This window comes from Festucalex cinctus, chromosome 11 (assembly GCF_051991245.1).
Source record: "Festucalex cinctus isolate MCC-2025b chromosome 11, RoL_Fcin_1.0, whole genome shotgun sequence".
NCBI lineage: Eukaryota > Metazoa > Chordata > Actinopteri > Syngnathiformes > Syngnathidae > Festucalex > Festucalex cinctus.
In genome coordinates, this window is record NC_135421.1 from 28,591,333 (window position 1) to 28,608,347 (window position 17,015).

At 41.4% G+C, this 17,015-nt stretch overlaps 2 protein-coding genes and 2 long non-coding RNA genes across 17 annotated transcripts in view; 2 read left to right on the forward strand and 2 right to left on the reverse strand.

Moving 5' to 3' along the window:
• Positions 1-17,015, forward strand: part of gja8a (gap junction protein alpha 8 paralog a) — a 35,537-nt gene that overhangs the window by 4,612 nt on the left and 13,910 nt on the right. The gene's annotated exons all lie outside the window — the stretch shown is intronic.
• The window catches only part of gja5a (gap junction protein, alpha 5a), a 43,237-nt gene continuing 26,441 nt past the window's right edge, over positions 220-17,015 (reverse strand). For 10 of the 13 annotated variants that reach the window (XM_077536947.1, XM_077536943.1, XM_077536940.1 and 7 more), the window contains 2 exons: positions 13,343-13,648; positions 220-2,562 (listed from right to left, as the gene is read on the reverse strand). In XM_077536947.1, coding sequence (XP_077393073.1) covers positions 1,450-2,535 — 1,086 coding nt within the window. In that variant the 5' untranslated portion in view covers positions 2,536-2,562; positions 13,343-13,648 and the 3' untranslated portion in view covers positions 220-1,449. Of the gene's footprint in view, positions 2,563-3,480; positions 8,581-8,670; positions 8,907-8,945; positions 8,962-13,342; positions 13,649-17,015 lie in introns of those variants that run through there. The other 3 variants (XM_077536949.1, XM_077536948.1, XM_077536950.1) reach the window with 3 other exon arrangements.
• On the forward strand, positions 9,022-10,236 carry LOC144031050 (uncharacterized). Its single transcript, XR_013287426.1, has 3 exons — positions 9,022-9,432; positions 9,800-9,886; positions 9,968-10,236. It is a non-coding gene; the product is annotated as an uncharacterized LOC144031050 (long non-coding RNA).
• LOC144030502 (uncharacterized) lies at positions 10,681-12,953 on the reverse strand. Its single transcript, XR_013287271.1, has 3 exons — positions 11,749-12,953; positions 11,077-11,307; positions 10,681-10,805 (listed from the first exon to the last, which is right to left on the reverse strand). It is a non-coding gene; the product is annotated as an uncharacterized LOC144030502 (long non-coding RNA).

Here is a 17,015-nt window from a genome sequence, read left to right on the forward strand (position 1 = left end):
CAAGTCATTTATACCTCATACAATTTACTGATAAATTGTAATCGCGAAATTTGTTTCAACTTTTTTTTTTTTTTTTTGCAAACAAAACACCTAATATATAACCCGGGCCAAGACGTTGAACGCACCATCTTTTCTTCGTCTGTATGATTTTTACAGGCGGATGCGTCCCGACTGTTTTTCTGCCCTCTATTGGTAAGGAAAATTATTACACACAAAAAACAAACGTGACCATTTATTGAGGAAAAACTGCAGTTTATACATATCTCTGAAAACGAAGATGGATACACAGATTGATGAGTGGATTGATGCTGCTGTTATACACTAAAACCTAAAGTTACTCAGAAACGTTATTTTGAAAACTGTAATGAATGAATGAATAATTAGTCCAAGTATACTGCATAATATGGAAGAAAAAAAGTACAATCCATTTGTGGACAGGAAATAAGACATTGCAAAGAGACGAGTCAATAACACAAAAGACACGAGGGAAAAACGAAACAAGTGCAATGTCGCCACCTGGTGGCCATATATATAAAACCATGACAGGCGTCCACGCAGCCTCTCAAATGACATTTCATATAAAACATTTTTCATATGCAAGTAATACATCACATGACTCTCATTAAGGCATATTACCTTTATGGTAACTTCACAGCTATTGAACAGCATAAAATATCATTAAAGTCCCTGTAAATCGGTCATCAAAATGTATTGTAAATTTGACATACCACAGAGAAGGGCGTTAACAAAAAAAAAAAAAAAAGAATCACGTAATGTGACTTCAAAGTCGTTGATGTTCTTCGACCCTGCGTGTGCGCGCGCATTCAACACAACAGTTGGGTGTTTGGACGAGTGCTTGCCCAACTATCAAGTGCAAAATTCAACAACCAAATCATGTTTTTGTTCTTAAAAACAACGTGGCAGATTTTACATCACAACTTGCCCCGGCTAACAAATCGTCGACCGTGGTGCCCACTTTAAAAACATGTCAAGTACAATTGTCAGACGTCTGTTCTGTTCCCCTCACTGACCTCAATATATGACTGGATTACACGCCTGTGCAAGCCGTTGAAGTTACAGGGCGGCCATCTTGCTCCTCCCATCTCGCGAGCAGACTAAAACTCGTACGCGGTTACAGTGGGGTTCAATTACAGTTATAATTCTTTCATAAAAAGTATACATCATTAAGCATATAATTTAAACATGTATTTAAGGCAAGTTGTAAAATGTCTGAAGTCCTCCTGTTTATGTTTAACAAATTTAAAACATCACAAATCACGCTTTCTCAAATGTTCTCCAGTTTCGATACTGTAAAAATGTATCGGATCGTATGCCAAGAAAAGTCTATTGGGAGGAGCAATATGGCGGCCTCGAGACTTCAAAAGTCTTGGCCTATCGGCGATCCGGTCATATATTCAAATCACGCGAGTTCAAAGTGTTTCCTGAAGGTCAAATGGCAAGGTCATCTTGTCGTCCTCGCCCGCTGCTCCCGCTCGCCTTGCTCAGACGACGTTTATCCTCGGCGCACCGCAAAAGCGGCGCCGGCATAGGGTGGCAGTTACCGGGCGGCGCCTGGTACCTGCGCAGAAAGTCGTCGTTCTCCTCCGGGTTGTCCCGGCCGTGGTTGCGCTCGGCGGCCATGTTGGCCGAGTTCTGCTGCAGCGCCACCCTGTTGCTGAAGGGAACGGGCGCCATGGAGGTCATGGGGTCGACGCAGCGGCTGAAGTCGGGAGGCGGGGTGTGCGGGGGGGCGACCGGGCCGTCGGGTTGGAGAGGCGTCGGCGTGACGACCGGCAGCGTGCGCCGCGCCGCCTTGCGCCGCACGCACGCCCTCAGGCTCTTCCAGCCCAGGTAGTAGAGCTCCAGCACGGACAGCGCCAGCGAGACGGCGGCCACCACCAGCATGAAGACGATGAAGATGTTCTTCTCGGTGGGGCGCGACATGTAGCAGTTGACCGGGTTGGGGCAGGGCGAGGCCGTGCACAGGTAGAGCGCCTTGAGGAACACGCCGTAGATCATGTACTGCACGGCGATGAAGACCACCTCCATGACGGTGCGGATGAGGATGCTGAGGACGTAGGTGTGGAGGAGCGGACCCCTGAGGCGGGGCCGCCCGTCCCGCCCGCCGCTCTCCCGCCGCTGCAGGTACTCCTTCTCGGCCCCGCCCTCCCCCGCCGCCTCGGCCCCGGCCTCGCGCTCCTCCTGCTCCCGCCGCCGGCGCTTCTCCTCGCCGCGCACGGCGTGCACGGCGTGGCCCATGTAGATGAGGGACGGCGTGGACACGAAGACGATCTGCAGCACCCAGTAGCGGATGTGCGCGATGGGGAAGGCGCGGTCGTAGCACACGTTGGTGCAGCCGGGCTGCTGCGTGTCGCACAGGAAGTCGCTCTGCTCGTCGCCCCACGACGACTCGGCCGCCGTGCCCAGCACCAGGATGCGGAAGATGAAGAGCACGGTGAGCCACACCTTGCCCACCGAGGTGGAGTGCTCCTGGACCTCCTCCAGGACGTTGCCCAAGAGGCTCCAGTCGCCCATCGCGGCTCACGGGCGCCCACAGCACACCTGGGAGGGACGACAAGATGGAGGTCGTTGAGGTTAGGAAGGAGCAGGAGCGATATACAGTACAGGAACCGTATTTGGGGACTTGGCTGCAAGTAATTGACATCGATTGGTCTGGAAAGGGTTACGGTGGTGGTATTGTGATGGTCTATAAATAAATAAATCAATAAATTATCTAAAATGCTACAAATGTATTTAACAAGGGGAAAAAAAAAGCAAAATATTCAAATTGATACAAACTACTTCGAACATCAACACATGCACACATCTACACACACAAAACAAACATAAAAAGCAATTCTCTTCATTCTCGTCACTTTTTTATCATATTTCCTCTTGAAATACAAAGAGCAAAATTATTCATTTGAGGAATTCAAACAAATATAAAAAACAAGTAACATAATAATTGAACTTCAATGAAATATATATATATATATATATATATATATATATATTCCCATCACAACTCCTCGTGGGAGAGGAAGTTCTCCAATCGCGCTAAAGTACACAAAGTGCTTGTTTTAAGAGCAAATCTCTTTCCAATAGCGCCTTGTCTTAATTGCAGCACGTGCACGATGTCGCCAGTGGGCAGGTCGACTGTAGACGAGTTTTGCCCTTTGAATGGCACGCGCTTGTGGATGTGGCCTGCAGCCGGCATCCGCCATCCCCAAAATCATCCTCAATAAAATCATCCTCTACGAGTGCTTTTTTCCACTCCAGCATTCGTCAACGTTTGGCTGTCCGGCAGTGACCTTATAAGGCATCTTGACGATGACCCCCATCGTCAAGACAACGTTGCCTGCTCACCTCTGACATTGGCATGCATTCGCGACAGATGAGACGTTTACGACCATCTCCGGCTATTGCTCCACTTGGCAAAGTTTGCGAAAACATCCCAATGGAAGAAACGTCGTCGCTTACCGTTCCTCCTCTTTTTGAGCCCCCACTTTCCATTTCCGACACTCCACTGTGTTTTCCGCCCTAGAAGGCTTTGAAGGAACAAGCTGACCACGCTGACGCCGCTTATGTGTGTGCGCGAGAGAGCGAGAGAGAAGGTCTCAATGACCATGACCATGCGTCCACCGCATCTCCCTCCCTCGCTCGCCACACTCGCAATCAGGCTTATATATGGCAAGAAGTGTCGGGCTTTCCGTTGCAACATCACGCCACAAGAAAAGAGTGGTAGGGACATACTGAAGGAAAAAAAAAAAAAAAAAAAAAAAGTCAATGATGTGAGATTAAGTTGTAATTTTCAACACACAAAAAAAATTGTGAAGTTATGAGGATAAAAAAAAGAGAATGTGAAAAAAGTAACATTATGAGACTAAAGTCATACAATTAAAAGTGACATCATACTAATAAGAAACAAGAAATTTCAAGTCGTAAATACAATACAAGTGAGGAAAAAATGTTGTAAAATAAGAAGAATGTTGTATGAAAAAAAATCATTTTTGGTGGTAAAAGTCATAAAGATGAGGCAAATGGCTTAAAGTTGTGATAATAAAAATGCAGTACTGTATTATGAGATTAGTTGCCTTTTTTGTGAAAATTATTAATCTTGATAGTAAATTCTGGGGGGGGGGGGTATTATGAGAATGAAGTAATGAAATTACACAGAAAAAAAAGTCATAATTACAACAAATGTTAAATGTTTCTTTCTTAATAAAATGTTTGAATATTGTAACAATAAAGCTGTAAAGGTTTGAGAAAAAAGTTGTCATATGAGAAAGATTTGTGAGAAAAATCAAGATGTAATATGAGAAGTCATAACATTATGAGAAAAACTGCTGTAAAATGATAAGTCACATTATGAATAAATAATGTGAGAAGAAATAAGACAATAAAATTTCATTTTCAGAATAAAGTTCTGAATATGAGAATAACCCGAGAAAAAGTAATGTTCCGACAAAAAAAAACAACCTGTAATTAAAGTTATATTTTAAGAGAATCAAATTGTAATATTCCAATAAAGAAGTTCTGAATAATATGAAAATGAAGCTGCAGTTTTACGAGAACCGTGTTGTAAAATTACTATTAGAAAAAAAAAAAGTTTTATATCTGTGAGAAAAATCATACTCTTTCCAAAGAATAAACTTGCAGATTATTTAGTTAAATAGAACATTTCATACACACACAACAAACTTTTCAAAAACAAAATAGTCAGACATTCAAAAGCAAACCAAAGAAATAGTCATTCACTTTCTAAAATTATAAAACATAAAAACAAAAAAATGCTTTAAAAAGATCAGAATCATAGGTATGGGGGGGTATATATATAAAATCTGGATTTAATTAAAAAACATTTACACTTGTCTGCTAATTCAATTTGCAGCATAACTGCTAAATACTGCGTCATCATGTTTGCTTTGAACTCTGGGTTCTACTAAATGAAGCCATAGCAATAAGCATTGAGTCAAGAGTAATATTGTCACAAAACGATGACAACCTTTACAATAGTACACAAAGAAGTTGCAATTTTATGAGGGGGGGGAAAAAAATCCAGAACTGTATTTGAAGAAATAAATTGGAATATTACCACAATAAAGTAACAACATTGATTAAAATGGCGTCATTTTGACAAGGAAAAAATGGACAGTTACGAGAAAAGAATCATGAAAGGTTGAAATTCCGTGGAAATTGATCCCGTGCCAGCTATGTGGCCCACGACACTACCTTGTGACAAACAACACATGGAAAAGGAAGAGAGCGCTGGCTCCCCAGAATGTAGTCAGAAAAGGACTCATCTCATTGAATCTGGTTTCTTGTACTTTGCGTCCACAATTGCTGGAGCGTCACTCGGGCGGCTCGCATAAAAGTTGATGAGCTTTGCTTGGAAGTGAATCACAAAGAAATGGCCGGTCTGAGGAAGGGAGTGAGAGTCCGCATGGCACAATAGCAGGAGGTTGAGCATGGAAACGGCCACGTTCTTATCAAACAACCGCCCGGGCTTTGTTCACGTTCGCCCGTCCAACAATATGGATTCGGCGATGGAACAAACATTCTCATCTTAATTTACAGACAGACGCAGAAAAATATATTTTTGCACTTGCGTTGTTGCAGTGAAAAGTTGTACCGTAATGCCACAAGGAAAAATTGTGGTCGTAAGAGAATTAAAAATACCAGGCTGGGCGAAAAAAAAAGCCTTATTAATGTAGGAAGTCACAAGAAGAAAAAAAAAGTGGCGATTTTCTAAAAGGAAGGCAGAATCCTAGAGCAGAGAATAAAAATGTTATATTATTAGATGAATGGTGCACACAATATATTTGTTTGAGTAACGTAGCGATGAGAAAAAGTCATGGATAGAAGAAATAGAAGTAGAAATGTTACCTAAAAAAAAATGGAATGTTATGAGAAAAAAAAATTGAGATTAAAGTAAAAATATTCTGACAAAAACATGCAATTTGTGACAATGTAGCAATTTTATCAGAATAAAGTCTTATTTTTATTTAGGGAAATGTTTACATTTAAAGAAGTTTTAATATTTAGACAAAATACTTTTTTAACATTATGATAAAAAGTCATTTTTTTATGAGAAAAGTTGTACAATCTCATAATTACCCTTACCCCCAAATTAAAAAAAACAACAACAACAAAAAACTCGACTCGAGCCTGTGCAGCATCAGCGCTGTCACGTCTATTTACAATGCGCGTTGGCAGGCTAATGGAGTCATAATGGACGACGGGCACCGATACACCGGGTGGGAGCAATGCCACGTTCAAGTGGCACAAACAAAGACGATGACGGGACCACACGCTTTTTCCACTCGCGTTTGCCGCCTTACAGGGAAGTGACGCGCTTGGCGGCCGCGCCGACGCCGCAAATATCCAAACGTGTTTGGATCGCTTGCGAGCGAGATGCGAGCTGATGGAAACGTTTGCTACCTTGACTTAAGTTTTCTGTGTTGTGAGCCGTCACTTCGGTGATTTATTTTTCAGATTTTTTTTCCGTTTGTTTCTGCTACAAGACATCAGTTAGGAGCAATGTCGTAGAATCGTGGAGAAGCTGTTTGTACATGTTCTGGCCCTCTTGTAGGTGATGTTTAAAGGAACATTAGTGTGTATTTATACTGCGATGTACCTCGAGGACAATTGTGTTATGGCTTGCGAAGAGTGAGAGAGGCTGATTTATTTCCTACGTTATTTGACATTCTCTCATGAGGCCACACAGTGCAAAGTACATGTGGACGGCTCTCATGTCGTAGCCACCACCTTAGATGGCAACAATCGCATACACGCTGCTGTATATCACATTTATCGAAGGTTCAAACATGAAAGTCGTGCTTTAGACAGGCGCGCCTTCCGGGTGGCTTATGTTAGGCGACTTTTTTTTGGGAACTTTCCATAGTTTTGCGTGGAATGAGAAGTCCTCAACGTGGTGCCAATCTGGTTGTAAAATAGGAAGCTAGCGGCTGCTCGGTACTGCCTTTAATTAGGGAATTTAAATGGAATATGACAGTCTTCTATATGCAAGTGTTTACTTTTACGTTGTAGTGCTAAAATATAATATGTCAGCTGTGTTGTTGATACATTGAGATGCAGTATGCTAAGTAACACACGTACACATTTATGCTTACATAATAGAACAAAAATCTAAACACAAAACTTGTTTTTGCTCCCATTTCTCACAAGCGAAACTCAAAGATCCAAGACATTTTTGTTCACACACAAAAGGCGCATATCTGTCTAAATTTGTGCTAGTGAGCACTTCTCCTTTGCCGAGATAATCTACCCACCTCACAGGTGCTGATTCGACAGCATGATTATTGCACAGGTGTTCTCCAGGCTTGCCACAATAAAAGTCCACTTTAAAAACTGCAGTTTTTTTTTTTTGTAATGGGAAAACACAACAAAATTGAAATATAATTTGGGACACATAAACAGGACATTTTGGTATTGAAAGTTTGAAAATGTTATTTGAAATTATATATAGGCCTATATGTTGTTTTGAAAATATTTCTTGCCAGTTAAATAAAAAATTGTAATTGAAATGCTCAAATCAAATGAATTTTTAAATGGGAATTCAGAATTAAATTATTTATGTAATTGGTTATGTTATTGTAAAAATAACCCAAGTTGATTTTTACTAAAAGCACTTAATTTTAAAATTCATTTTACATTTCTGATAATAATAACGAATCTTGACTATTATAGGTGCTCGGACAGTAGCCAATACCAGCATTGGCCGCCCCCTTGTGGCCATTTTACAACCAGGCACTAGAAATTCGTAGAATATAAAATTGCCATAAATTGAATAAGGAAAAATGCTATACTGTATTGGCATCTTTCTTTAAAATTATGTTTTTTGTTGTTGTTTTTTTTTCTGTATCAAAAGTACTAAAGAAGAGTATCGGTCTGGAAAAAAAAGTGGTATCGAACATTCCTAATAAAGATACATGAAAAAAAGCTGTCACTTCACAAAAATGAAATATAAACATATGAGTGAAAATTCAGCATCAACAAATGCTGTACTATACTATATTCCAAAAGTCATAATAAAATGAAACAATAACAACTTAAAGGAGAATAGTTGTCAAGCAAAACTGTCATATTTACACAATTCAATTTGTATGTCAGAGAGCAAATAGCGAGAATAAATGTTTCCAGGGGGCTGGAGCAGTCAAATAACATTTCAAGTAATCGCAATGGGGCAAACTAATTTGTTATCCGAGTCAATTGAGTTACACGCTTGTTTGGTGGTACCATTGTTTATCTGCACGCTGCCTATTATTAACCTTTGACGCGTGCTGGGACTGATTCCCAGCATGTACGCGCTGCAGCTGTTTAGCAGCTCGGGCCGCAGGGGTGGCGGGCATATTTCAGCCGCGAGTGCCAAGACTGCCATCGAAGGATGAGTGTGTTTAACTTAGCTGCCCGGTGGCGCCGTCACTTAGGCGGAGTCCATGTGAGCGACCCCCGTCGCCTGCCGGCATCACGCGCGTACATCAGTCACACCAGCGTGGGTTCGCTTCCTTACATGGCCGCCTGGCTCGTCATCAGCTGTACGCGCATCGCAACAATCTCCTGATGGAGATATTGGTTAGCTGTGTACGGCGGCTCAGAGGCGCTCGTGTTGGACCTCCGTGTGGCAAGGAGCCTTATTTGGGTACTCACCCAAATGGATCTGCATGGCAATCAGTCAAGAAAAATGAAAGTGTTTTATGAATGTCCCAGCTTAGGATTTTTTCCGACAGCGAGTAATTGCTTGTCGAAGTAAAAAAATAAATAAAAATAAATGGAGAGCCAAAAATGTTTGAGAGCTCACGCCATTAAACAACAACCATAGATATGAAAAGGAAGGTTCGACGCGCTCCTTTTGAGCTTTCCATTACGTTTGATGGGACAGTTTGTGCCTTCTAAAATGGCCGCCACGTATGTCCAAGCATTACCTTTGGTGGTAACTGTTGCCCCTGCCAACATGGCCGACTGGCCACGTCTGTTTGCCATCTCTAGTCGACTGTATAGGTCGCTTGCACATCGTAATGCATCATGGGAGTTTTTCCTTCGGGCGCCATATTGGGTGTCCGCCGGTTCACAAGGTACACTCGCGAGTTACACGGTAGAGCTTATCAACCTGATGTAATTTTCGCAGTATTTTCACGATTTACCGGAAGATCAAAAACAACGATACAGGCAGAAGGTGTCTCTGTGTGGCGGGATTGATCCTAATTACGTCCTGACCAAGGGTGATTTTTTTTTGACGGAGAAAGCTTGCTGGCCAAATGTGACATCTCTGGACATCTTTCCCTACCTCGTGTTGACAACATGCTCCATAACACGCCAACAAATCCCTGGAGGCTTACAATTATTTTGTAAGCGGGTGGATACAGAGTGTAAACTTTAACATCGCATCAGAAGAAACGGTTGCTGTTGCACGTAAGTAAACCACATGGTGTTGGTAATTCTGCACACAAAAATGTTGATTTGTTCTCAGGCTTCCTGTTATCATTGTGTTTACATGCACAGCTGGCTTTACCTGATGTGGTTTTTCTAATAATTTTATAACAGGCAAATATGGCAGAGCGTATAAGAATAAAAAGTAACTGCACAGCCTCACCGTGGCTTAATTAAATTTAATGCTACCCTTTCACTAGTTACATGTTCCTTAATCAACTTATTCTAAATGGTTAAGGTTAACCACTATCAGAGGACGTATTTTTAGTTTCAGTTTCCAGTACAATAAAACGTGTTCATGGTAACTACTGAGCATACTGACAGCTTTTCTTATGATCTCACGGTTAAGGAGGCTGTCACAACACCCAATTTCTGTCTGGTGCCAGATGGCAACAATTCCCATCACTTGTCACGACAACACCAATAGTATTACCAGGTATGTATGGCTTTACTTTTTGTAGTTTCTTATTTAATTCTATGTTTCATATTTTAATTACAATGTTTGTAATATTTTCAGATTCAGGCACAGATGAGTTTAACTGGACGGGACTTCTGCGACTTTGTGGTGTGGACAAAGTGTGATTGAGCGAGTCCACCCAGATCGCTCGTTTTGGCCAGTTGGAAAAGCCAGAGTTTTTTTTCCCAAAATCCCCTCCTTACCTGAACTGCTCGGGAGAGCATTTACTAGATCAGCAGTGGACTTCCAGTGTTCCTGCTCAGCCGCTGTCACCTACCACTTGCTCATGTACTTCAAAGATGCGGAATAAAGTAGTTTTTTGTGCTGCAGCAGATTGTAAAATCAAATGATATCACTTGAAGTGTGCCAATCTAGACTGCCAAAAGGACAGTGGTTTTGTGGCAAGTGTGAAACAAGGATTATTGGGAAAACTGTAACACAGTACTGGTACTTGTCTTACATTAAACAAATTTAAAAGAGAGCAACTTTTTCCTCTGTACATAGTATAATGAAAGTCATTGCGTACCCCATCAACATTACATCATACCGTCATCTCAGGATGGTAGGCACCTGTGCTAAAATAAACTACATTAATTAACAGTTCAATTTTTAACTCTGAAATTACTACATCTAATAATTATTCACTTCATTTTTTGTGCTTTTAGAAATAATAGAGATTTATGCCATTACTTTAAGAGGGACCATATTGCACATTGAGTCAAATCCTGTCATTTGTATTATGTATAGTTTTGTAAACAAACCCAACAATAGAATTTGTATAAACGCTGCCTTTATTAGCGCCAAACAAAAAGTCGCATGTTGTCCTCCTCCAATGCTTTGATGCTCGCCTTCGTTTCCATCATGTCATTGGCAATCAAGTCGGTGTGGCATGAGATCCCTAAAGAAAAAAATAAAGAAAAAATCACAAAAAAATATGGTACCAGTAATAGGTTTAATATAGTAAAGTAGTATAGTTTTTTTGTCAGTGTAAAAGAAATGTACACATTTTGTTGCATTTTTTAATGTATGAACATTGCTACAGGCAAATACTTATTTCTATAAACACTTCCAAATGTCTCTAAAATATAAGGTGCGTGTACACACACAAACAAACACATACATTCACTCATGCATACAATATATCATGTAATGAATTCTGAGTGGCATACCAGAGTCAATGATGTCAGCAGTACTTGAGGGTACAGGTTACTGGAGCCATCTGGCTGCATAACTGCAACAATCTCTGCCACTTCGAGTCGTCTTTTCTTTGCTTGTCTCTCCTGTGCACGTTCATATCTTGGCACCGACTGGGCTGAGACATAGATGTTGTAACTTGGGACCCAACTTTAATGTTGGAGCCCAGTCGGGATGATTGGACAGAAAAACGGGCGCAGGGCGACCTGTTAAAATAAACAAATATATAAACAAATAAAATATGGAAAGACTGGTTATTTTACCGCAGTAGGGTGGCCGTGAATAAGTTCTTTAGCATGATGTGTAGGCTACCGGGGCTCTGTTTTCTTGCATCACCCCCGGGGGTCTGTTTTCTTGCATCAGCCCCTTCTGTCTCTTTTTTTTGCCAAGTTTACATTTTGCCACCAAAAAACATGTTATCGGCATTAAAAGCCCAAGACTAATCAATCCAATTTCAGCAGTAAACACTTTGCACTGGCACTACTTGGGTGAAAATGTTCGATGTTAGCTTTCGGCTAACGTCCGCTAGCCAGCTTGTACTACCGAACTTGCTTGCTTATGAATCCAAAACATAAGCAACTTGCCCATATATGGGCGGTCGAAACGTTATTAATCCTCATGCATTAAATAAAGGTAAACAAGCTTACCGCTCACAAAGTGATCGCTGCACACACGAGCCCAAAGTAACGACTTCCCTCCGGAGTCCGCACTCCTCTGTCTCCAGGCCCTGGTTCCTAATTATTTTCGGAATTCGGAAAAAAGACCGACCATTTTCCCCCTTGGCTTTGTTCGAACAGCCAACGATGCAGCAACAATGTACCATTTTAATCGCAGAAAACAAACGTGATAGATACGTGTTAGACCGAATCGCTACGTAAATGGAGGCCACCCAGCATGGCGACTACGAGAAATCCGAGGCGGAAGTGACGACATGTGCAAGCGACCTATATCTGTGACAACAACAGCAAAACTTTGAAAGCTACTCTACAAACGGACATTTTGACTGGAGTAGACTTTATTTTCTGTTACTTAAATCCAAAGTTTCAAGTTTCAGGTCCAGGCCTTGCGGTACTTGCAAGGAGCATGGAGAAGATGCTAACACTTGAACTTGTCATTGTGCAGTTTGTCACGTTTTTTGCTCACGACTGCCACCTCTGGCCTAAAGTGTAACTGCAGCATTTAAAAAAAAAATACGTTTATTTAATTAATTTTACTGTTTATTTATGACTTGATGAGGAATTCTATATGCTGTGCAGTACATTTTAATTACAATTTAAATAATGTTGCTAATGCAGAAATGAAATTAGTTTGTGATATTGACAGGATTTTGCTGATATAGAAATTGAATATAGTCCTAATCATTTGAAAACTATACAAATAAAATTGTATAATTTTATAAATATACCATATAAAAAGGCACAACAAATGCAATCGAGAAAAATATATCAATACTGTACATGTGCATCTCAATTGATTCTGACAATAATACAGTATTGTCGCAAAATCTATTCTATTTATTTCAGTAGATCAATTTCAGAAAGTAAAACCTGTGTTTTATTACATTGTTAATGTAGGAATTGGGAGGAACTATCCTTCTGAAAAGTATTTTCCGATGTCTTTAACAAATTTAATTCATCAATCAGATTCACTCTTGTATACCAATAAATGTAACAATATGTTACTGACATCTTTAAAATTAATTACTGTAGTTTGAATGCTGTATATGCATTAGTAGTGCAACTTTAGGTTCACATGCCCACAAGAAGGTAAAAGAAATCAATTTGCATATAAAAAAGAAATCATTCAAACTTAAAATAAAATGCATTCATTAATGCTGGTATTACTAAACGTAAACATGAAGAAAGTCATTCTCAGAAAAGGTATACGAAAATGGACTTGTACCAACAGTCGCTGATTCAATTATTATTATTATTTTTTTTTAACAGGCTCATATAGGAGCATAACAACACACAATATAGAAAGAAGCCAGTCTTGAAGAAAAGTTTCCTGAAGAAATTCACGAGTGTGATGACGTTTTGGAGTAAAACAAGTGCACCATTGTAAAAGTGTCATGCTGACATGCTGAGTAGAGTCAGAACTGTATAAAAGCGTTCACTTGAGGTAGTTTATCACATTTTTAGTTGAATTTGAACTGTATAATCTAATGGTAGATGTAAACACTGATTGAAAACTTTCTCTGAATGCTCCTTCAGTTGCATCCTTGTAACCTGTTGGTCTTACCTGATGTTGTCGTAGAAGCTTATTCCTGAGGAGGCTTCTTACTTGTCCTCCTCAATGGTGGCCACCTTCCTCCTTTTTCTTCTTCTCCTTGAGCTTTTGTCGTCCCGACACCAAAGTCTTCTTCCTTACAGGGGGTATAAGAAGAAAAAGCAGGGAGGGGGGCATCACACCCACTCACCCAGTGGCCACCCTAAGGCCCACCCTCTCTTCTTTGGTTCTCTCCTCCTCTTCCTCCAAACACCGCGTTTGCCTCGGCACCCTTTTCTTCTTACATCCCTGGTGCTCTATTTTCTGCTGGGAAGCATTCTGCCGGCAACAGGAGGGGAAGTGGGATTGTTTTTCCACGATTAATGGCAATTCCGCTTCCACGCTGGCCTTCCATAGTGGACGTGCTTAAGTTTTGATTTGGAAATATCTCGCACAAAAACGGGCCCAAATGTACCTTTGGCCCAGTGGAGCCTTTTGGAAAATTTAGCAAGAATCTGATGATCAATAAAATGTTCTTTTGTTGGGTCTCCGTGTGCAGCTCTTGACCAAATGGCCGACTGGTCCATTGCCCAAGGATTGAGGACATGTTGATCAGCAAATCATCTTCTCGTGTTGGGTTCCGAGAAGAGAAATTACAGTACACTGTGGCCTCGCAGGCATCAAGTAACAATGCGCTGTTTGAGAGGAATTTGAAGTTGTAGCTGGAGGACATTCTAAATGTTACCAGTGAAGAGATTGGAGTCTTTGAGTCTCTACTAGGCGGCGGGAAAAAAATGAACATTTCAGGATACTTGTTGGATTTGGGATACAGATTTTTCCATACACAATCATGTACATTCAAATAATCTGCTTGGGAGTTGCTGATGGATAAATGGTTAGGACATCTGACATTTTGTTCTGATCCTGTCAGTGCTTTTTGAGCATAAATATGTATTACGTGTCAACTTTGAAGGTGGAATATTCCCTCAAATTCTTTCTTCATTATTCATAATGATTATGCAGCATGACTCTTTAATTCGGTGTCTTTCTGCTGGGAAAGTACCCGTGATGATTTTGTGTTCATTTATAAGGACATTATGATCCGTGGTGAAAAGTCACTTATGTAACTTTGATGTTTGAAGAGATAACAATGTTTTTTTTTTTTTCATGTATTAATAGCGATAGAAGGCCAATAGAAATTGGGTCTTATGATAACCCCTGGTGAAGAACGAAAGGAGCTGGAAACTTCAGTACATCTTATATCATCAAATTATTTACGGATGGCACCTAATGGCCCCTTTTGTGTTGCAAAGTACTCGATTAGAGCGGTTTCAATTAGTGTGAATGATACTAACGGATGGAAAATTTGGCACTTCATACTGATTGATAACCAGCCATTCACTTGCCTCACCCAACCTTAATCAACAATATTTTTGACTCAGGAACGAATTATTCCAAACTGTCACGAGCATAAAACCTAAACGAGAGCAGTTTGATGGAAAAAAAAAAAAAAGTCCCCAATGCCAGCACGCATTAGTGCAAACCCCCTCAACCCTCAACCCGCCCCCCAGCCTGCCGTTCCGCCTGACACGCATCCGAGTCGGGCCTGGGTTTGACGGACATGTGTTCCTAAACATGCCGCCTGAGAGAAAGCCCGAGAGAGGTCCAGAGCGGGAACACAAAATGGGTTGCAAAGCTCAAGGTTGTTTCATGGGTGGGGGAATTTGGAACTACGTATGCGGGACGTCACTCACCGCCGCACACCAGCGCAGACCTCACTGAACAATACCGCTGGTGTGTTGTTGTTGCCGTTTGAGCTGTCAATCACTTATTTACTCAACTTTCCATCCACACTCCACTATCGGACAGTACGAACGTATATTGTGAGCATTTCCCAGTTGTTTTTTTATGTTTGCTACGATATGTTTTACATCCAACCGTGTCCTCCATCCATGACGTGTCTGTCGTACCTGCTAGCAAGCACTAAGCTTAACCTTCATCTCTCCAGTCGTGAGTGTTGATAATTAGCCTAGATGGGCTTGATTGACTTTATTCATCACCGATTTGTGCACATTCCAACTAAACACCCTAACCCACTGCAGTCAATCATGTCATTAAGCCTTCTAAATAAGACCAATAGCAACAATGGAACCCAATCCCAACAATAGGCCTTCTCCACCCAGTACGTGACAGTATTTCCATGAGCTCTGATGGACTGGGGACTATTTCCTCTCATGCATATTTGGTGGCCTGCGCATGCCGGCATTGTTTTCATGGACATCATCATTACCGACAGTCGGGTTATTATTACGCTCGTGCTGACAGGTCAGGCAACGCAAACAAAATGCGATGGTCAATGGCAGTAAATGAGCAGTGGAAGTTTCTTTGCTCATAATAGAGTGACTAAGCTTCATGTGAACAGGTGAAGGATTGCAAGAGGACGAGGTCAAATGCGGTTGGTGGATGGGATGTGTATTTTGGACTCCTCATTCCTGCTCTGGAATCCATGCGTTCTTTCAAGCGCTCATTGTGGATCAATGCTATTCTTACTGGATGAACTCTGAACTTGGTGGATGACTGGAATGTCCCGCACTGGAGAGGTTATAGTCGCATAAAGGAGTCACATGATACAGCATAGTAGCCAATTTTGCATTGTTTTGTGTGGGGGTTTTTGGGGGGAAAATTGACACAAATCATGTAAAGCTGAGACGAACTGAAGTTGAACAGCTGTATAGCCTGAATTCTGCCTTTAGGTTCAAGTGTTTACAGTCAAGACTGAGTTGTGGCAAACAGTCCATTTGTTCCGCAAATCTCCAGCATCAGCAATGCTTTAATTGAAATCATTCGCCACTGTTTTCATTCGAAAACATCGCGCTGGCTACTATCAGATGAAACCAATGAAAGCCGACACAATCTCGAAACCCAACTGTTGGTTCCTCTCCCACCCTCAGAAGGAACAGGGTTATCAAGATGTGAATTGAGTCGGGAGGAAGTATGCTCTCTTAATGCCACTTCCACTAGCTCCCCCCCAACCCCGGCACCTTCTCGTAGCCCCCCTCCACCACCCGTCATGTCACCAGTGTGTATTTCCAGCATCCCCGCGAGCAGCCACGGAGAAAGAACGGCCTAACAAACACAGGAAGACGGATATCTACAAGAAACCCTCACCCAGACAAGCAACATGTATGTGTGTGTGTGTGTGTGTGTGTGAACTGATTGACTTTGTCTATACACTGTGTGTGTAGACCTATGTTTTCATGTGCACACCATACATCCCAAAAAACAAACAACAAATGAAGGGTCCGCATATTTCTCGGCTCACAGGCAGAGGCCAACATGTACGTCCAGGGGATGCGTAACTTTATAACAAAAAAACGCTGACAGTAAATCCTGGTAGAAACACGGCTGTCCATTATAGTTCAAAAGCGAACCAGAGTCAAAGATAGTCAATATCATATAACAAGATGCTACTAAAATGCTTTCATGTGGTATGTAGGCTCTGCTCATGACTGCTCACATGTAATGCGATATACATCAGTTAGCGTATGTGCCAGTTCTAAGACGCTAAAACTATTTTCTGCATCCAACAACACAAGCAATAAAAAGCCACTTTTACCTATCCAATTCAAGTTCAATGTTTGCATGGTGGAGACTGGAGTGCAGGGAAGCCAGGAGTCTCAAAAAGAATTGATTTTCCAGGACAAAA